At 44.5% G+C, this 21340-nt stretch overlaps 2 protein-coding genes across 5 annotated transcripts in view; one reads left to right on the top strand and one right to left on the bottom strand.

The window, feature by feature from the left end:
- Crcp (CGRP receptor component) overlaps nt 1-21340 on the top strand; it is a 41051-nt gene that overhangs the window by 7266 nt on the left and 12445 nt on the right. For 2 of the 4 annotated variants that reach the window (XM_057764822.1, XM_057764821.1), the window contains exons 2-5: nt 3104-3140; nt 5645-5743; nt 11200-11294; nt 19169-19226. In XM_057764822.1, coding sequence (XP_057620805.1) covers nt 3104-3140; nt 5645-5743; nt 11200-11294; nt 19169-19226 — 289 coding nt within the window. Of the gene's footprint in view, nt 1-2183; nt 2307-3103; nt 3141-5644; nt 5744-11199; nt 11295-19168; nt 19227-21340 lie in introns of those variants that run through there. The other 2 variants (XM_057764824.1, XM_057764823.1) reach the window with 2 other exon arrangements.
- LOC130871462 (NADH dehydrogenase [ubiquinone] 1 beta subcomplex subunit 6-like) lies at nt 1726-2242 on the bottom strand. Its single transcript, XM_057764825.1, has one exon. It carries the CDS (start codon nt 2195-2197, stop codon nt 1811-1813), a length of 387 nt encoding a protein of 128 aa, XP_057620808.1. The 5' UTR covers nt 2198-2242; the 3' UTR covers nt 1726-1810.

Raw genomic sequence — 21340 nt, 5'->3', positions numbered from 1 at the left:
CTCCAGTCTGAAATCTTTTTTAAATACTTGCCTCCATTTGTGGAGGTTCTAATCTTCAAATCTGCCATCTCATTTCACCAGAATGGAAAATCTTCATGAAGTAAGACATTTAGCCGCACAGACGAAAGTAATGATAATCACATTTTCTAAGCACTTACGGTGTTCTACCTATATCTTTGCATTTAATCCTGTGTATAATCTTACAGAGGTGTATAACATTTAATCCTGTATATAATCTTACAGAGGTGTATAGTATAATTTCCATGTTGGAAATGTGAAGATTTAATTATAGAGATGAAATCACTTTAGAAAATACATACAGCCAATGACAGACATAATGGGGTTTAGAATCAGGTTACACTTCATATATATATATATATAAATATTTTACAAAATATTTATATTTATGTCTGCTTGATTGTCTGTGTACCATATGAGTGCATGTGCCCTTGGAACAGGTCACAGGCAGTTGTGAGCTGTCTGATGTAAGTGCTAGAAACTGGACTGTACAAGAGCAGGAAGAGCTCCTAACCACTGAGCCATCTCTCCATTGTCCATGCTACGCTAGATTGTTCCCATATCTTGTTTTAGCTGGGGTAAGCGTGGGGAGAAATTGGTCCAATAAAATCTACATCTTAACTTGGCAGAGAGGATATCAGAACCTCAGTATGTCTGGTTTCAATTGTCTTTAATTGTCATAGGATGCTGACTCTGGGCTGCTTAAAGCAATGTGTCCTCTGCTGTCACGGTGTGGGATGGGCCAGTTGTGATCTGAGTCGTTATTGATATATGTTGATATGATAGTGTGGAGTGGATCAGTTGTCATTTTGTGCCGTAGCTGTGTTCACACAGGAGCGGTAACAGCTTGCTTATCAGTTGTTATACAGGGGAGAAACCAGGCTTTTAGCAACTAAATATGTGACGTCTCTGTGACTTTCATGGAATCCTTGATCCTTGCTGGGGTTTCTAGTGACAGTGTTTGTGTTAAAAGTACATAGGCCATTTCTGTCAACATGGCAGGACTCAGGTTGTCCAAGATGCCAGTAACCATTGGTTGTAATGAGAGAAGGATGTTCACCAAGGATGAATCAGCACCTTGTTTCTTCAGTCATTTCTAATGCTCTTGCTGCCTACAGACCCTTCTATATTGGGGTTCCTTTGAGGGTTACCTTCCATGTCTTGTACTTAACTTTCTGTCCACACAGGTTTGGGATAATGTATATCTTAGTCATCATGGGGAAATGGGCACATGATATGCTGTGTCTATAAAAAGGAAAGCCTTAGAGGTTGTGGGGAAAAGGGATCACTTCTGCATTGCTGGTGGGAGTGCAAGCTGGTACAGCCCCTTCGGATGTCAGTGTGGTGACTCTTAGAAAATTAGGAAACAACCTTCCTCAAGACCCAGTAATACCACATTTGGGTATATATCCAAAGGATGCTCAATCGTGCCACAAGGACATGTGCCATAGCAGCTTTGTTGTCATAGCCGGAACCTGGAAACAACCTAAATGCCCTTCGACCGAAGAATGGATAAGGAAAATATGGTACATTTACACAATGGAGTACTACACAGCAGAAAAAAATAACAACAGCTTGAATTTTGCAAGAAAATGGATGGAGCTAGAAAATATTATTTTCAGTGAGGTAACCCAGCACAGAAAGACAATTATCACATGTACTCATAGGTGTTTTTTTTTTTTCTGAGAATAAGCTTTATTAGTTACTTTTGGAGGAAACAGATTCAGTAAATACAGCACTATATGAAGAGACTTTTGCTATTACACAAGTCTTTTAAGTTTTTAAGTGCTCTTTAATGATGTTGATCAGGAAAATCTTTCATTGGTGGAATTACTTCTCCAGTCTCCAGAGTTGTATCACCTGGGAATATCTTGGGCTTCGTGCCAACGATGCCATATGGTTTTGCCGCGACATAGTATTTGACATAGTAGTGAATGAACCAGAGAGGTACAAGTATATGAGAGACAGTGAAGATACTGGACCGGTATGTCTTAAAGAGCACGTTCTTCCACACGGCCCCATCCCGCAGAAAGTTATTCCAGAATCCCTCCAGGGGCCACATCTTGCTCGGTGGCAACACGGGCTCCCAGGGGCTCAGTTCCTGTACCTTCAGCCATTGTCTCCTCAGCTCCCACAGCTGCTGCAGCCGCAGCTTCTCATCCGCCGTGTACCCCCTCATGTTGCCGGCGAACTCGCTCAAAGGGATGCAGCACGGGTCACTCAGGCGCGCTCCTGCTCCGCAAAGCGACCTTGAAGACACCTGGGAGCGGCGCGCTGTGATCTCATAGGTGTTTTTTTTTAAATAAATTTATTTATTTTTATTTTGTGTGCATTCATGTTTTGCTTGCACATATGTCTATGTGTGAGTGTTAGATCTTGGAGTTACGACAGTTTTTAGCTGCCATGTACGTGCTGGGAATTGAACCCAGATCCTCTGGAAGAGGAGTCAGTGCTCTTAACAGCTAAGCCATCTCTCCAGCCCTTCGTAGGTGGTTTTTAAACATAAGGCAAAGAAAGCCAGCCTACAAACCACAATCCCAGAGAACTTAGACAACAATGAGGACACTAAGAGAGACTTACATAGCTCTAAGGGGAAGGGGAGAGGCAGGGAGGGGAGCAGATATATATATATATGAGAAAGCCTTGGGGCTGGAGAGATAGCTCAGTGGTTAAGAATGCTTGCTACATAATGAGAACCAGAATTTAGATGTCAGCATCCATGTGACAAGTGTAGGAACCCTGCAGACATCTGTAACTCCAGCTTTGAGGGGTCAGTGCCTTCTGTGCACACAGGCATGCAAATCTACATACCCATGTAGAAATTCTTAGCTCTCATAGGCATATGCACACATAAATAAATAAACATTAAAAGGAAAGGAAAGTTGTTTCTACCTGAAATTGCTGATGCAGGACTAGCTAACCCAGACAGGGCTAGCTAACCCAGGAAGGACTTAAGGCATTTCTAGTGTTAGATTGTTCTCGATTCCTGAACTAGCTAGCTGGATCTCGACTAAAGGGATTATTTTCTAGACACTTGAGACCTTGTAATGGATGTGGATTGACATGGCTCACTGTTCTTTTGCAGGAAGGACGCGAACGCGGCACTGCTCAGTAACTATGAGGTAAGGGCTCTCACGGGCTGTTTGTATTATCCTCTTTTGGTTTTGTCTTTGCTTGTGAAGATGTTGGGTTAGTTTCTTTAGTTTCTTTTTTTTTTTGGTTTTTCGAGACAGGGTTTCTCTGTGGCTTTGGAGCCTGTCCTGGAACTAGCTCTGTAGACCAGGCTGGTCTTGAACTCACAGAGATCCGCCTGCCTCTGCCTCCCAAATGCTGGGATTAAAGGCGTGCGCCACCACCGCCCGGCTGGGTTAGTTTCTTTTTGTTTTTTCTGAGATAGGGTTTCTCTGTAGCTTTGATGCCTGTTCTGAACTAGCTCTTGTATGTTGTAATAGGCTAGCTTTACCCAAAATAATTACACGGAAACTGTATTCTTTTAATCACTGCCTGGCCCATTAGCTCCAGCCTCTTATTGGCTAGCTCTTACATATTGATCTAACCCATTTCTAATATTCTGTGTAGTACCACGAGCTGGCTTACCAGGAAAGATCTTAACCTGCGTCTGTCTGGAGTGGGAGAATCATGGCGACTCAATGACTTGGCTTCTTTCTCCCAGCATTCTCTTCTGTCTACTCCACCCACCTAAGGGTTGGCCAATCAAATGGGCCAAGGCAGTTTCTTTATTAGTTAACCAATGACCTTCCTCCATCACTTGTAGAACAGGCTGACCTCAAACTCTCGGAGATCCACTTGCCTCTGTCTCCTGAGTGCTGGGATTAAAGGCATGCATAGTTACTGCCTGGTTTAAAGAAAGATTAGTTTTCTTAAGAAATGACAACTCATTTGAAGTTTCCACTTTAACACAGGGTAGGTGGCCCCGGGCGGATCTTGGAATGGTCTGAGTTTTATGAATTTTGAATGGTTCCTTAGGGAAGCAGGGAGGCTCTGGTTCCTAAGTGCCCTTCTGTAAATCCCAGGGTTTGTCGCTAGAGCTGCTGCTGTAGAGCCACTGCTTTCTATTAAAATCTTAGTCACCTTTAGTCCCAGCACTCCGGGAGGCCGAGGCAGATGGTTCTCTCCGAGTTCAAGGCCAGCATGGTCTACAAGAGCTAGTTCCAGGACAGGCTCCAAAGCTACAGAGAAATGAAAAAAAAAAATCTTAGTTCTTTCCTGATTACCATCTTTTATTTCATTTGGATCTTCAAAGGGCCTCAGAGATTGATACCCTCATTTTGAGACTGAGTTGACTTGACTATTTTGAGTAATTTAGTAAGAGTGAGCAGCTTTATAATTTGGACTGATGGAGACAAAGAGGAAAGAAGTTGGTGAGAAGGGAGATAGATCCTAGTATTTTTACTGCCTTCTGCTTGGCCTGGGTCTAGTTTGGTCCTGGCAAAGCAGTCTGATGGGGCAGCTTCAGTGTAGAAGAGCCTGCGTATAAATTCCCTATCAGTGTCCACGTCACAGTGAAACCCAAAGTCTCGGGGGATCTGGGTCTCCATTCTGGGCTGCGTGTGTGTAGAATCAACTCAATCTGCCATATTACTTAATAAAGACCCGCCTAAGTGGTTGTGGCTTAGCCTCGGGAAGGAACTATTCGTTGATTTTTTTTTTTTTTTTTTTTTTTTTAGGAACTACTTTGTACTGATTGGCCTTTGCTCAGTATTTGGGTGTTTGTTTCTTTGGGGAAACATGTTCATTAGGTCTCACGGTACCAGTTTACAAAGGTGGTAGGGTTGGGGGACTGTTGGAGGTGGGTGTCACACACCTGCTGGTAATGATCTGGGGGCTCGTATTTTCCTCAGAAACAGGAGTGAAGTCCCAGTCACCTCCAGCCCAGCACTGATGTGTATGTGTTTTTCCTTTGCAGGGAGAGTTTTCTTCTAAGAATCATAGCGTTTCCTCTTTGTTTTTCTCAGCATGCTGGGGACCCAGGGATTTTGTCATATTAGGCAAATCGTTTGCCACTGACCAATATTCTCAGCTCTTTTTTTTTCTTTGATGCTGTATTTTATCATTTGTCTCATGCTCTTTCTGTTATAGAAAGAAATTATTATACTAGACTTGTATATTAAGCAGAGCCCCCTTAAAATATTTAGGAAAATCTACTTTCAAATAGTCATAATAGCTTGAGATAAGAAGGGATTAGTAGGCCGGGCGGTGGTGGCACACGCCTTTAATCCCAGCACTCGGGAGGCAGAGGCAGGAACCCTGTCTCGAAAAACCAAAACCAAAACAAAAGAAAAGAAAAGAAAAGAAAAGAAAAACCAATAGATAGGTAGCTAGGTAGGTAGCTAGGTAGGTAGGTAGGTAGATAGATAGATAGATAGATAGATAGATAGATAGATAGATAGATTGATTGATTGATTGCTAAAGGAGGCTTTGAATTGGTTTAACTAAGAGAGCATCTGAAAGATGCTGCACAATTCTAGGATGAAATGCTTGATCTAGACCAACTCGTGGGAAGCAGATTGTGGGAATAAAGTGGCATAACTTGACTGTCTTTTAGAACCTTGGAGAAACACATCTCTCAGCTTCACTGACAAATGTCTTTTGTGTCTCTTCCTAGGTGTACCAGCTGCTAACAGATCTCAAGGAGCAGCGGAAGGAAAGTGGGAAGAACAAACACAGTGCCGGGCAGCAGAACTTGAATGCCATCACCTACGAGGTGAGCCCAGCTGCTCAGAGCCTTCAGGGCCTCTCCAGTGGTGAGGGTGGGAGGAATGGGGGCACCTGCCAGTAGGTGAGACAGAATAAAATGTCCTGAATAAAGTGCGTATTTGGGGTCCCCACCGAACGACCCTCAGATGCTCCTGGTCATCTGGCTGGGAGCCGTTTGCTCTCTCTGGATGAGAGGTGTGGGTAGGTGGGAAGCTCTTACAGTGCCAGTGCTGGGTCTGTTTCCTTGGAGGTGATAGCAGCTGACCTATAGGAGATGCTGTGGATGGCGCCCTCTAGTGTTATAACCTCATGCAGGCTTTGATAGTGCAACTTTGTGTTCCAGTTCTTGGGTAGGCCTAGGAAGTCAGGCAGCAGTTGACATGGTAGCTTCCCAGCAGCCCTTGGCTCTCTGCTGCTCCATTGCCACCGTCTTTGTTGCTCCCTCACTGTCTGTGTTGCTTCTTCATGTTGCCCGAGCAGCTTGCTGTGCTAGACACGGGACAGGAAAAACCGCTGACAAATAGGGAAACCAGCTGAGAGGAGCATTTTACTGGGCCTGTGGTGACATCAGGGAAGGGCTGCAGCACGGAGGGTGAGGGTGTCTTCTATAGCCATCTCGCCAGTGAACTGACCCCTACTTAGTCACAGAAGGGGTGTGTCAGTCCGGGTTCTCTTAGAGGGATGGGATTCATGGGGTAAAACTATGTATGTCACACACACAAACATTGAGTCAGGTTTAAAATAGTAACAACAGTAGACCTGAGAGCTAAGAACCCTGTAGTTTCTTGGTCCTTGAGACTCAGTGCCCCAGCAGTCAGAATATTTCCACAGCGGCTGGCTCTCAGTTGGGGTGGGAGCAACTGGTAGTTTCCTGGGGAACTACTGGTCTCTAGTCCACGACGAAAGCTCAGAAACACTGGTCCTGATACCAGTGTGGGAATCAGCAACAGGGCAGGTTAACTCAGTAGAGGGAGGCCATGTGAACAGGGGCAAGGTGTCGCTCACAACACGAGTGGGACCCCACATCAATCAAGGCAATCAGGACACTTCTTTAGGTGAGGCTTCCTACTCAGGTGGTTCTAGTTTGTGGCAAGTTGACATGGAGACCAACCATGATAAGGGGTGTTGGTAGTGACCACAGAGGACCTCACATGCAGATAAAGTTTATGTTTGCTCCAGTCACATAGCCTCATCTCTTTCACACGAGTCATACAGACCCCCTGCGAGGCCATCAAGGAAATGCTCTTCCTCTGGCTTACATGGAAATGTTTGCAGGATCATCTAGAGTTCATTGTGGTTTGTGATAACAGCAACAGTAAAAAATCCAGTATAGACTGTTCAAAACAGTCCTGTCTGTTTGGGAGCCACAACTTGTGTCATCCCCCAAGGTGTCTAGGAAGCCATCCAAATGACTATCTGACATGGTGTCCACTGCCTTACAGTCCTGTAACTCAGGAAGGGAGAGCTCAGCAGCTACGAATGAGGGGTAAGATTGTCTGGTGCCGCAGGGTCTTGACTCATGTAGGAAAGGGACAGCAGAATCAGTGCTTACGAGGAACAGAAATAACACTGATGATGTGTAACAGTGGGAGCAGAGCTTAGCTCCTGTTATCTATCTCAGGACTGAAGCTATGGCAGTCACAGTGACAGTTTGCAAAAGGAAAGGATTCAGATTAAAGTTAGCCAAGGGAATAAAAGAATAGGGGTATCCAAGTCATAGTCTCTACTGTCCACACACACGGACTCGAGTCACTCGTTTTCTAAAGTCGGTCTTGACCGTAGCATGGAATGTTGCCAGCAGGGAAGCTCCGCTGGGTCGTGATGTACACTGGTCTTAATGCTAGCTAACCCTTGCTGTGAAACTGTAGAGGTGTGGCCAGCCCCTGAGTTCGGCTGATGAGCAGAATTACCCAGGGGCCCAGGCATAACATTCCAGGGACCTGGAAATCACCACCTACAACTCTAGGACAAAGGCTAGAACTGTTCTTTGTGCAAGGCCAAATTAAATTTTTCCCTTTTCTTCAGTTTTTTGAGACAGGGTCTCACTATGTAACCTTGGTTGACCTGGAACTCACATTCCAGGGTGGTTTGGAACTCAGAGATCTGCTTGCCTCTTCCTCTTTAGTGCTGGGTTTAAAGGCATATAAAAAGAAAGCAAAATTAATTCATTAGGTTGTTCTTCCTAACCTGTTTGGGAATTGAATGGAAACAGCAAGCATTACTTTAGAATGTTGTATAAACTGCCGAGACAAGTCAACAACAACAAAACTCCCCAAGTGTTGGGCTAGAACTCTTGAGTACTTTGGGGTTGGAGTGATGGCTCAGCCGTCAGAAGTGCTTATTGCTCCTGAGTTTGGCTTTAGCACCTGCACTGGGCAGCTCGCAGCCACCTGTAACTAACTCCAGTGTCAAGGGATAAGTATTTCTTTCCTCTGCCCCTGCTCTTTTATATACATGCTCGCACACGTGCACACATAAACATAATTTAAAAATAAAAATAACTTAAAAATCTGAAAATTTTAGAATATTAAATTATAGCACTGCTTTCCTTTTTTCTTATTTAGAACTATTTTTTCAAGATTTTATATATTTGAGTATTTTGCTTGCATATATGTCTGTGTACCACGTGCGCACCTATTTGCCTGTGGAGGTCAGAGGAGGGTGTCAGATCCTTGGAATTGGAGTTATAGATAGTTGTGAACCACAATGTGGATGCTAGGAATTGAACCTGAGTTCTCTGCAAGAGCAGTATGTACTCTTAAGCACTGAGCCATCTCTCCAGCCCCTTATTCAAATTCCTGTGTCCTGGGGCTCCAAATGGCTCTGTGGTTTTGAGCACATATTGCTCTTGTAGAGAGTCCACGTTGATTCCCCAGCACTCATGCTGTGAGTGACTTAGCTGCTTGGAACTCTGGCTTTAGGAGATTCTGAAGCCTCTCGCCTCCACAGATATCTGTATTCAAGGGCATACCCACATAGAATCACATAATTGAAAATAAAAAGAGATCTTTAAAAAACCCTCAAAAATTTTTTTCTTTTTTTTATTGATATTTATTGAGCTCTACATTCTTCTCTGCTCCCCTCTCCACCACTCCCCTTCCCCTTTTATTCTCCCCCAGGATCCCCATGCTCCCAATTTACTCAGGAGATCTTGTCTTTTTCTGCTTTCTACTTCCCGTGTAGATTAAATCTATGTAAGTCTCTCTTAGTGTCCTCATTGTTGTCTAAATTCTCTGGGATTATAGTTTGTAGGCTGGTTTTCTTTGCTTTATGTTTAAAACCCACCTATGAGTGAGTACACGTGATAATTGTCTCTGTGTCTGGGTTACCTCACTCAAAATAATGTTTTCTAACTCCATCCATTTTCCTGCAAAATTCAAGATGTCATTATTTTTTTCTGCTGTGTAGTACTCCATTGTGTCAATATACCACATTTTCCTTATCCATTCTTAGATCGAGGGACATTTAGGTTGTTTCTAGGTTCTGGCTATGACAAACAAAACTGCTTTGAACATAGTTGAGCACATGTCCTTGTGGCACGATTGATCCTTTGACTATATACCCAAAAGTGGTATTGCTGGGTCTTGAGGAAAGTTGTTCCTAATTTTCTGAGAAATTGCCACACTGACATCCAAAGGAGTTGTACCAGCTTGCATTCCCACCAGCAATGCAGAAGTGTTCCCTTTTCCTCTACAACCTCTCCAGCATAAGTTGTCATCAGTGTTTTTGACCTTGGCTGTTCTTACAGGTGTAAGATGGAATCTCAGAGTTGTTATTCTTTTTTTTTTAATTAATTTATTTATTTATTATGTACACAATATTCTGTCCATGTGTATGTCAGCAGACCAGAAGAGGGCACCCGACCTCATTACCGATGGTTGTGAGCCACCATGTGGTTGCTGGGAATTGAACTCAGGACCTTTGGAAGAGCAGGCAATGCTCTTAACCACTGAGCCATCTCTCCAGCCCAGTTGTTATTCTTTCTAAAGTGATGTGGGGGAGTCCCCCCAGGGCTCACGGAGCAGCAGCAGCGAGCTCCAGCGGGTGCCAGTGGGGTGGGCGTGTGTTGGAGCCGGCTCCAGAGTCTGGCGGGGAGCCACGCGGTGGAATTCCCAATGCAGCGGGCGCATGTGAGCAGACCCATGGACACAGAAAGTAGCCATAAAAGCATTATTGAAGGGGAGAGAGAGAGAGAGAGAGAGAGAGAGAGAGAGAGAAGAGATAGAGGGAAAGAGCCAGAGAAAATGCGTGCACATGCCAAAGAAGCAGAAGAGGGAAGGAGCAAGATGGTGCGGCAGGTCAGAGGTAATGGGAGTGGACGTGGCTTGTCCCTTAAAGGGACAGGAAAGCACAACAAGAGTTGTTTTGATTTGCATTTCTCTGATGACTAAGGATGCTGAACATTTCCTTAAGTGTCTTTCAGCCATTTTAGATTCCTCTGTTGAGAGTTCTCTGTTTAGGTCTGTACTCCATTTTTTTTATTGGATTATATGATCTTTTGGTGTTCAATTTCTTGAGTTCTTTGTATATTTTGGAGATCAGACCTCTGTCTGATGTGGGGTTAGTGAAGATATTTTCCCATTCTGTAGGCTGTCGTTTTGTCTTGTTGACTGTGTCCTTTGCTTTACAGAAGCTTTTCAGTTTCAGGAGGTCCCATTTATTAATTGTTTCTCTCAGTGTCTGTGCTGCTGGGGTTCTATTTAGGAAGTGGTTCCCTGTGCCAATGCGTTCAAGTGTATTTCCCACTTTCTCTTTTATAAGGTTCAGTGTGGCTGGCTTTATGTTGAGGTCTTTGATCCATTTGGACTTGAGTTTTGTGCATGGTGATAGCTATGGATCTATTTTCATTCTTCTACATGTTGATATCCAGTTATGCCAGCACCATTGTTGAATATGCTTTCTTTTTTCTATTTGTTTTTGTGTTTTTTTTTTTTTTTTTTTTTTTTTTTTTTTGGTGTTTTGGTTTTTCGAGACAGGGTTTCTCTGTAACTTTGGAGCCTGTCCTGGAACTCCCTTTGTAGACCAGGCTGGCCTCGAACTCACAGAGATCCACCTGTCTCTGCCTCCCAAGTGCTGGGATTAAAGGCGTGCACCACCACCGCCCCGCCTATTTGTTGTTTTTTGCTTCTTTATCAAATATCAGGTGTTCGAAAATGTGTGGATTAATATCCAGGTCTTCTATTTGGGTCCATTGGTCCTCCTGTCTGTTCTTATGCCAGTACCATGCTGTTTTCAGTACTGTAGCTCTGTAGTAGAGTTTGAAGTCAGGGATTGTGATGTCTCCAGAAGTTCTTTAATTGCACAGGATTGTTTTGGCTATTCTGGGTTTTTTGCTTTTCCAGATGAAGTTGAGTATCGTTCTTTCGAGGTCTTTGAAGAATTTTGCTGGGATTTTGATGGGCAAAAAACCCTCAAAATTTTTATATCTTATGTTTGGCTTTATTTTGTGTATTTATTTTTTAGACATTAAAATACATATCAAAAACGCCGTGCAGGAACCAGAGTCCTGCAATTGTTCAAGAATTCCTCACAGCAATGAAAAGCCACAAGCTGACCAAGTAAGTTATCATGCAGTGAGAATAATGCCTTAGAATAGTTTCTTACAACAGCTGCATCTTCATTCAGTCACATTTTGGCCTCATAATTGCAGATAGAACTGTTTTTTCTAGTTGTTGGGTTTTTTGTTTGTTTTTGTAGCCCTGACTCTCCTGGAACTCACTCTGTAGACCAGGCTGGTCACATGCCCAAAGATTCAGAGATGCCTCTGCCTCCTGATGCAGGGATTAAGGGCGTACACAGTACTGTTTTAAGGCAGGCAAAAAAGAGAAAATAAAAAAAAGACAATGGAAGTTCTTTTTATAAGGTTAATGAACAAAGCTACCTGGCATTGTGTTTGCTTGAGGTAGAAGTGGCTTGACTGTAGTCTGCCTGCACCTCATATGCCTCCTGGCAGCTTTTCTTGGCCTTTAATATATATGTGAGTTCAGTTTACAAAAGCTGAAAACACAGGTTAAGGGTTTACATTGGGAGACAACCAGTCCATGTCTTTTAGGATTAGTGTTAATGTTGATAACTTCCAAAAGCCGCTTCGTAAATTTTTGTTTGTTTGGTTTTTTTTGTTTTGTTTTTTTGGTGTTTGTTTATTAGGGATTGTACCCAGGCCTCAGCACATGCTGGGTGGGTGTTGTTGAACACTGATCCAGCCCTCCAGTCGCTTTTGTTTCCGTGTTCGGGATGATGATTGTTACACTTCTCCACCTCTGTTCTTTTGGTGAACACTGGAGACAAACCTTTTAAACTGTGTGTGTGCGTGTATGTGTGTGTACGTGTGTGTGTGTGCGTGTACGTGCGTGTGTGTATGCGTGTACGTGTGTGTATGCGTGTACGTGTGCGTGTGTGCGCATGTACGTGTGTGTATGTGTGTGTACGTGTGCGTGCGTGTACGTGTGTGTACGTGTGTGTGCGTGTACATGTGTGTACGTGTGTGTGTACGTGTGTGTATGTGTGTATGCGTGTACGTGTGTGTGTGTGTGTACGTGTATGTGTGTGTGTGTAGTTGCGCTTGGAGGCCAGATGAAGACATCAGATCCTCTGGAGCTGGAGTTATAGTTGTTTGTGAGCTTCCTAATGTGGGTGCTAAGATCTAAACTCTGGACTTTGGGGGCAGCCATTGCTCTTAACCACTGAGCCATCTCTCCAGTTCCCCTTTCACCGTCTGCACACGGTTATGAATGACTTTTTTGCTAGACCTGCTGGTCGTCCATTCAGTTCAACACTGTTTCCTTTTTGTGTTGTAATAATAGCTGACACCTTTGATATTCTAAGATCTGAGTTAGCATGTGTTTACTATCTGTTCTTTTCCTCTGAAAATAAGTCATATTTTCCTGGTTGAAATAACTTTATGAATTGTATTCTGGGCCTTTTGACGATTCAGATAGTTTAGACTGGCAATTCTGTTGTTATAAGCCTCTGATAATGCTGCCCCTTTGTTATGTAGTGTGTAGCCAAATTTACTGAGGTTTTCATTGTCATCAATGGGAATTGGCCTTAAAAGCATAGTTGCTCTTTAAATTCTTTATATTTTATTTATTTATTTGCTTTTTTTTTTTTTTTTTTTTTTTTTGGTTTGGTTTGGTTTGTATTTTGAGACATGGTTTCTTTGTGTGGCCTTGGAACTCTCTCGGTAGACTAGGCTGGCTTTGAACTCGCAGATATCGTCCTGCCTCTGCCTCTTGAGTTCTGGGATTAAAGGTGCTGCCACCACCCAGTAAAATGTCTTATTGGATTTTTTTTTTGAAATATTTATTTATTTATTATGTATACAATATTCTGTCTGTGTGTATGCCCGCTGGCCAGAAGAGGGCACCAGACCTCGTTACAGATGGTTGTGAGTCACCATGTGTCTGCTGGGAATTGAACTCAGGACCTTTGGAAGAGGAGGCAATGCTCTTAACCTCTGAGCCATCTCTCCAGCCCTCTTATTGGATTTTTTATGTGTATTAATGTTTGGCCCACATGCATGTGTGTATGTATGTCCATCACGTGTGCCTGTTGGGTCCCATGGAACTGGAGTTGGGAACCACCATGTAGATACTGGGAATCAAACCAGGGTCCCCTGTAAGAGCAGCCAGTTCTTTTACCTGTTGAACCATCTCTCCAGCCCCTTAAAATTATTTTTAATTGTGTGTGTGTGTGTGTGTGTCTGCGTGTCTGCATGTGGATAAGTTCAGGTGAGTGCAGATGCCTGAGGATGGCAGAAGCTTGGGATCCTCTGTAGCTGGAGTTATAGATGGTTGTGAGATGCCTGACATGAGTGATGGGAACTGAATCCAGGTCCTCTGCAAGAGCAGTACACTCTCTTAACCTCTGAGCCATCACGCCAGCCCCATGTGACAGAAATCTTTTTTTTTTTTAATTTATTTATACAGTATCCTGCCTGTAGGGCACCAGATCTCATTATAGGTGGTTCTGAGCCACCATGTGGTTGCTGGGAGTTGAACTCAGGACCTCTGGAAGAGCAGTCAGTGCTCTTAACCGCTGAGCCATCTCTCCAGCCCTGTGACAGAAATCTTAATGACTGATTTTTCAAGTCCTTTTCCAAGTGTTTGTCTATTTGGATGTAGTCCCTGCATCTTTTCCATGGTGGAGAACTTGCTTAGCATGGCTAAGGTTCTGAGTTCTATCACCAGTGTTGGCAAAAGAAAGAAAAGAAAAGGAGGGAAAGGGTTGGAGAAAGGGAGGAAGAGAGAAAAAAAACCTATAAAATAGGGATCGCTTTTCAAATTGTTTCAGAATTGGTTGAATACACGTTAACTAAAGCCCACTTCAGTAGAGAATTAACTGGCTCCCTTTTCCAATTTGTGGTCTTCAAACTAACCATTTATAAAGTCTCATATAGCCTTTTACATCTTTACCTCTTGGTTTTATGACTGCCTGGGCAAAAGCTCCCGACGTGCTGCACAGTGGCCAGTAGAGGGATCCAGCAAGCTTCTTGCTCTGTGGCTGACTTCTGCCTCTTTGCCTGCATGACTGGTGAAGGGGCGACTTGCCAGATAAGACGGTGGCCAGCCTTGCTAACCAGGAATCATGTTAAAAACTATGTTTAACATGTCCTTTCAATCTTATATTTGATCTTGAAGTCACCTTCTTTCTGTTTTGCTTGGGGAGCCATTCATTACTTTGCTAAGATGTCTTTACTGGAGTCCTTGAGGGTAGGCTAGGGGTTTTGTTTGTTTGACTTCATAGACTTCATCAACAAAATAATACAGTTGGAATTCAACTTCAAGTCACTGGTACCATGTGTTATATAATTTTTTGTTTAGTGTGTTACCCCAGTCTCCACCAAAATTGATTCTTTAATAGTTTAGATTTGGCCTGATCTCTATTTCTCAGTGCCTAATAGCAGCTCCTTGCTCCTATCCTGAGATTACCCTTTAAGGCACACAGCTGTGGAGAGGGACACTTGCCCTCACAGGTCAGCTCAGTTAGGTCTGTAGGAATTCTGCCCGTCTTCTCTCTTGCACACACATTACTCCAGGGGTGTGACGTGGACTTCAGACCAGCAGAGCTCAAGTGTAGATGATGGATTCTCAGGTTTCCCTGGTGGTCTTACCCGGTCTGCTCTCAGAACATCAACTCCTGCTTCCTGTCTCCTCAGAATTGCCACAAGCTTCTGCTTGAAGTCAAGGCTTCCCTAGCCCTTCCTTCAGCTCACCCTTCAGACTGCATTTGTATCATGCCAGCTCTGTCTCTCTCAGTGCTGTGATGGAGGAGACACAGTGGAGAGGCACGCAAGTGCCGGCTTTAGGGTACTATTTTGTTTATAAGAGGTGATGATAAGACAGAGTTGGGAATCGGCCTGAGGCTTTGCTGTATTGTGTCTACAGCTTGGCTGGATCACTGAGTGAAAGTGGAGCCATATGGAGATAGACTGCTCAAGAGCAGAGGTCACAGGGTTCTTGGGGTGAACTAGAGAAACTCAAACTGATTCCAAAACCTTTGGGAGGACCATGGCTGAAAAGGTGGGCCAGTGATTAAGAGCACTTTGTTGTTCTTGCTGAAGACCTGGGTTCAGTTCCCAGCACCCAGAGGATCCAGCACCTTCTGGTCATCCTGGGAATGGCATGTGTGTATTTATGTGCACTGCCTGGCATCTGTGGCGGGCATAAGAAGGTGTCAGAACTTCTGAAACAGGAGTTATGGAAAGTTGTTGGCCTTCATGTGGGCGCTGGGAACCAAACTTGAATCCTCTGTAAAAGCTCTTAGTTACTGAGTCATCTTTCCCGTCACAAGATCTCAGTCTTTTAAAAGGTGTTTGCTTGTAAGAGGAAGGTCTACTGAAAAGTTGAAGGGCTCATGGTGGAGCTGCTGTCCTGTATCCGAGAGGTTGGAGGGATTTAAAGTAATGATGAGGAGGACACAAGCACCTTCAAAGAAACATAAGTACCTGGGAACTGAGTGTTGGCGTGGGTTAGAAAAAGTGAGGAGTGGCTGCCAGATTTCTAACCTTAGGCTCTTTCGTCTTCGAGACGAGAAGTACAGGGAGGAGCTAGTTTTTGGAAAATAGTCACAATTGCATCAGGTGTGTTGGTTTCGAAGGATCTGGAATGTCTACATGGAGATGTGTGGGAGGCACTTGGCTACAAAGATCTGGAGTTCAGCTCACATATCTTGGAAACATGAATTTCTCCAGCAGAACCTGTAGTAGCTATGGAGATTGTGCATTTTGTATGAGGAAGCCAGTAAGAGGCTTGGAGGGAAAAGGTGACAGTGTGGAGTGCTAGGGCCAGACAAGGGAAGAGAACCTAACATACGAAGAAGGAATAGTCAGCGAAGGGCCAGACAAGAAAGAGGGGCACTGTGGAATCCATAGGGTGAACTTCTGAAGGAAGCAGTGGCTGGCAGTGGCAGAGCAGAGGCAGGGTAGGGTATGTGCCAGGATGCCTTGGTTTATGTAGTGTTGGCAATGGAACTCAGGCGAGAACCCTAGCAAACTAAGCCACATCCCTCAGTTTTGCCCAGAAAATTCTCAGGGCTCAATGCAAAATCTTTTTCTCTTCACCTCCCACCTCTCCTCCCTTTGTTTCTTTTCTTTTCATCTTTCTTCTCCCTCCTCCTCCCTTCCCATCCTGCTTGAGATTGAACACAAGACCTCCTGCATACGAGGCCAATGCTCCGCTACTGTGAAATCTCATTTGAGGAAACGATTGGTAAACGTTTCAGGGCATTTGAGGATAGAGCTTGACCACGTGCGCTGTAACGGTGTCTGAATGACTGGAGCTCTGGTGGGACTGTCGTCATGGTGAGTGCTTCTACTAGAAGCGTATGGCCAGTGTGAGCGCTGGCGGCTAAGTCCCTATCTTGACTGCTGGGAACTGTGGACAGGTTATTTCCTATCTCCTTGTCACTTAAACATCTTCCTCCTTTGGCAGGAAATGGAAAACAGACAATAAGTGGTGGTAGCAGCCACTTGAGATACGAGAATGTCACCTCTCATAGCCCTCATGAGCTCTAAGTGGTACTCTTTAATTTTTTTTACATATGTGGACCTGAGACTTGGGGAGGTACTTAACTCACACTGCTTCTCAAACAGTAGGCAGCTGTGGCTTTGCATCTTTATCCAGAGTACCTTTAAACTCCATTTGTGTCGGACAGAACTAAAGGATGAGTGTGAAACTCTAGAGTCAGACCCAGGAAGAAATGTAGAACTTATCACTTGTGTGGGGATGGCGAAGGTAGGGTCATTCCTCTCCCCTTGAAGTCTTGTCACTGGAGCTGGAGAGATGGCTCAATGGTTAGTAGCACTTGCTGCCCTTGCGTTTGGTTCCCAACACTCACACAGAGGCTCAGAACTGTTTATAATTCCAGTTCATGGGATTTGATGCCCTCCTTTGGTCTCTATATGTGGTATACATAATATTCTTGCAGACAAATCCTCATACAGGAAGTAAAATTAATCTTTGAAGTGCTGTCACCTTTTAACCTCTTCAGCAGTGGGCTGTGTATCTCTTGTGATAATTGCTACTGGATATGGTGACCTATAATCCTGTTGGAAGGTGGAGGCAGGAAGATCAGGTATTAAAGTATCCTTGGCCTCATACCAAGTTTGAGGTCATATGGTAATTGCTATCTTCAACTGTTACTTAGCCCAGGCTGGCTCAACTTTGATATCCTATCTCAGCTTCCCCAGTTCTGAGATAACAGGTCTGAGCCATCATGCCTGGCTTCTTTTAATTTACTAAGATAATTCAAACCTCAGTAACACTGTGTATTAATTACTTTTTGCTGTGCAAAATGCCTGACCAGAGCCACTTGCGGGAGAAAGGGTCCGGTCCATCATGCTGGGGAAAGCATAGCAGCAGGAGTGGGAGGCAGCTGGTCACAGTGCAGCCTCAGCCTGCACTCGGAGATGGATGCTGCTGCTCAGCCCCCTTTCTCCTTTTTGTTCAGTAGGACCCCAGCCCTAGTGGGTTGGTGGCAGTCACATGAGTCACATTACCACCCCAGTTGATCCATCCAGAAACGATCTCACAGGCATGTCCAGAGGTTTGTTTCCATGGTGATGATAAATCCAGTCAAGTTGACAAGCCCTATCTATCATCACATCCTAGGATCTAAGACATTGAGGCAGAAGAATCATAAGTTCAAAGTCATCCTCAGCTAGATAGCAAGTTCAAGGCCAACCTATCTTAAGAAATAAAAATGCGATGCCTCAGTGAGTAAGGTACTGGCTGCCAAGCCTGACCGTCTGAGTTTGACTCCTGGAATCCACACGGGAGAAAGAGAAACAACTGCAAGTTGTCCTTTGACACCAACGTGTGTGCTGTGGCATCTCACACACGTTCTCTCTCTCATCCACATGTGTGCTGTGGCATCTCACACACGTTCTCTCTCTCTCTCTCTCTCTCTCTCTCTCTCTCTCTCTCTCTCTCTCTCTCTCTCTCATCCACGTGTGTGCTGTGGCATCTCACACGTTCACTCTCTCTCTTTCTCTCATCCATGTGTGTGCTGTGGCATTCTCACACATGTTCTTTCTCTCCCTCTCTCTCTCTTACACACACACAAATAAATAAATACATGTCTAAAAAATAGTCCTTCTAAAAAGAAATTAAGACAAAACAAATCTGAGCAATATATAACCTTACTCTCAGAACTGAATTCTTAGCCATTTCTAAGCAGTGACTAACCAATGAGGAGAATCTTCTCTTCATTTTCTTTAAATTGAATCAAGAAAACACTTTCTTATGTAAAATGAAAAAAGATGGTAGTTGGTTTCCTTTTTTAAAAAAAATAAATCAAGTTTAAAAAAAGTATAAATAAAAATAATGGTAAAGCAGTAAAGAAAAAGAAAACACTTTCTCATTTTCCAAATAAAAATCAGTGTAGCAAATATGGGGAGTTCTGTTGTTGTTGTTGTGTATTCTTGAGACAGGCTGGCCTCTAACTCACAGAGATCTGCCTGCCTCTAGCTCCCAAGTGCTGGAATCAGAGGTTTGTGCCCCTGTGAATGGCAAGTGTTATCTTTTTAAACATGCTTTAGATGTTCTTATTTGTTATATGAGTATGGGCATGCATGTGCCATTGTGCAGGATGGGGAGATCAGAGGACAACCCTTGGCAGGCAGGTTTTTCTTGAAGAGCCCAGGGATGGCGCTCCAGTCGTTAGGAGGTACAGGAAGGCAGATGAGCTGAGTCGTCCCTCAGCCCTCACCTCTGCTGTTGCTCCCTTAGGAAGCTCTGTGCCTGTGTCCCCTGTGGGATGCTGGCTCATGGACCACTGAGGAGCAGTCTGGTGTCCCCTCCTCTCTGAATCTTCCTTATTACAGGGCCACCTGGTAGGGATTCTCCAGTTATTTCCTGACAGGAACTTGATCAAGACCCAAGGTCCTTCAGGGCAGGAGAGTTTTAAGCAGTTGATGTTTTTCTTTTGACAGAGCCGAGAAACTTCAGCTGCTGAACCACAGGCCAATGACCGCTGTTGAGATCCAGCTGGTGAGTGGGGGAGGTCGCTGGACTCCAGGAGTTGTTTTGTGGGTCTGAGATGCAGAAAGGCTGAGAGTGAACAAGCCAGGGATTGCACACCCATTGCCGTGCTGTAAGTGAAAGGAGAGACCGGAGCGGAGGCCTCACCACTTGGAGAGTGGGACTCTAGAAGTTCAGTTCCTTCCTCGGGTTTGGCAACCCTGTGTCCTCTGCTGTTCTAGGCCTTTCTGGCCATGGCTGGCCTGTAGGAGTTACAGCCAACCAGATGTTGCATAAAAACATTAGATTCAAAGTGCACCCCTCCCCCGCCCTTCCACCTCTTTCTTTCTTCCCCACATGCTGTCTTCCTCTCCTGTCCTGCTGGGCCTTCTCAGCAGTTCTTGTTCTAGCTGATGCTCAGTTGTCCCCGCTTTCTGTTGCTTCCACCTCTGCTTAGTCTCTCTCTCTCTCGAGCATATAACATTAATTTCTGTCAGCATTTCATAACTCACCCCTGCAGTTTTTCATCCTTCCTTCTGCTTCTCCAAGCGTGTGTCCCTTTCTAAACCCATGGACGTGGTCTCATTTCCCTGCATAAAAGTATCTGGTGCAGCCTAGGAATTTGTAAGGCCCAATGTGCTTCAGCCATGGTGGACAGAGACAGAGCAGGGTGTCTGGGGAGGAAGTGAAGGTGCAGGCCAGCAAGAGGCTCCTCTCAGGTGTCATGCGGCAGGGGCCTTCTGGTACACGGCAGAGCATCAGTTAGCTGTGAGGGTTAAGCTGGTCCTGTCACCACCAGGAAAACTTGGTTTTGAGAATTAGTAAAATAGTTGACAAAGTTTATCTTAGAAATATTCAGCTCTTAGCAGGGGTTGGGGATACATGCCTGTGAGCCCACTGTTGTGGGGGCAGGAGTAGAGGATGACAGTTTGAGGCCAGCCCAGGTCACATATGCTCCTTTCTTGAAAAATACATGTAATAAAAAACAAAAACAAGTACAGAAGAAGCATTTGGGTCTTTGTAAAATTTGCAAAGTATGTAAAATAATGACCAAGAACCTCTATACGCCTCTCAATTTATCTAAAACATTTCAAAGGTTATAAAGTAGTTTTGACTAAAGCCTTCATTGTCTTTCTAGAGTTGTGTCTGTCCTTCCAAACATACCCAGAATTAAATTATAGACATTCCTTCCATTCTGGGGAGCTTCCTGGGGGACTTGGCCTTTATGCTAAACAGAGGTCCCCATCTGTGTGTCCTCATTGTTCTAGATGTTAGACAGATTCAGCTTACAGGAGAGGGAAAGATGAAGAAACCAATCCCTGTCCCTTGGGTTAAGGATCACATGTTGGGTCTCCTCCAACTTTAATCAGCACCACATGCTGTTTGTGGCCAAGTGACAGATGAAGAGGAGCCATGAGGAGGGTTAGAAGGGCTCCACATCGAGCCTGGGGAAAGCTCCGGACTTGCTTGTTGGAAGAGCTGATTCTGAGCACTCTGACATGTTAGACGTGCTCCAAGGGCCTTGTCCGTGTCCTTTTAGTGTTGGAGGAGGACAGGTATTCTCACCTTTTTATTTCAGAGGACAGTGAGTGGCCAGTTGGGGTCTGTATCGACAGAGATGAGGGGATTTACTAGGGGAATAGACTACAAGGTTATGGGAGAACAGAGCCGCCCCCCCGAAAGCCATCTGCAGGCTGAAGACCCCAAGGTACTAGTAGATTGGCTCAGTCCAGGTGGGAAGTCCTCAGAATCAAGGAAGCTGATAGTTTAAACAGTCTGAGGCTATAGGGCTTGAGAGCTTAGGGTGACTGCTGTATGTACTACAGCCTTCAGGCCAAAGAGCCTGAACTAAGGTTGCCCAGGACACGAGTGATCCACTTGGGGTAAGAATGGTGCTGTCCTGACCTCAGCCATTTGAGTGGTGCTCACCTGCATTAACAGTAGACGTTTTCCAACAAGTCGATTAGCTCACACAGGCTTCCAGAGACTCCTCACAGATGCACCCAGAACCTTACCAATCAACCAGGTGCCTTTAAGGTGATACCTAGAATCACTCGTCACAGCTTGTGAGATGGTTAGTGTGGTGTTCCCTCAGATGTCTCTTTCTACAGACCCTTCTTTCCCTGCAGCGGAGCATTTTCTAA

Source organism: Chionomys nivalis, chromosome 3, assembly GCF_950005125.1.
Source record: "Chionomys nivalis chromosome 3, mChiNiv1.1, whole genome shotgun sequence".
Lineage (NCBI taxonomy): Eukaryota > Metazoa > Chordata > Mammalia > Rodentia > Cricetidae > Chionomys > Chionomys nivalis.
This window is presented reverse-complemented; position numbering and strand designations above follow the sequence as displayed.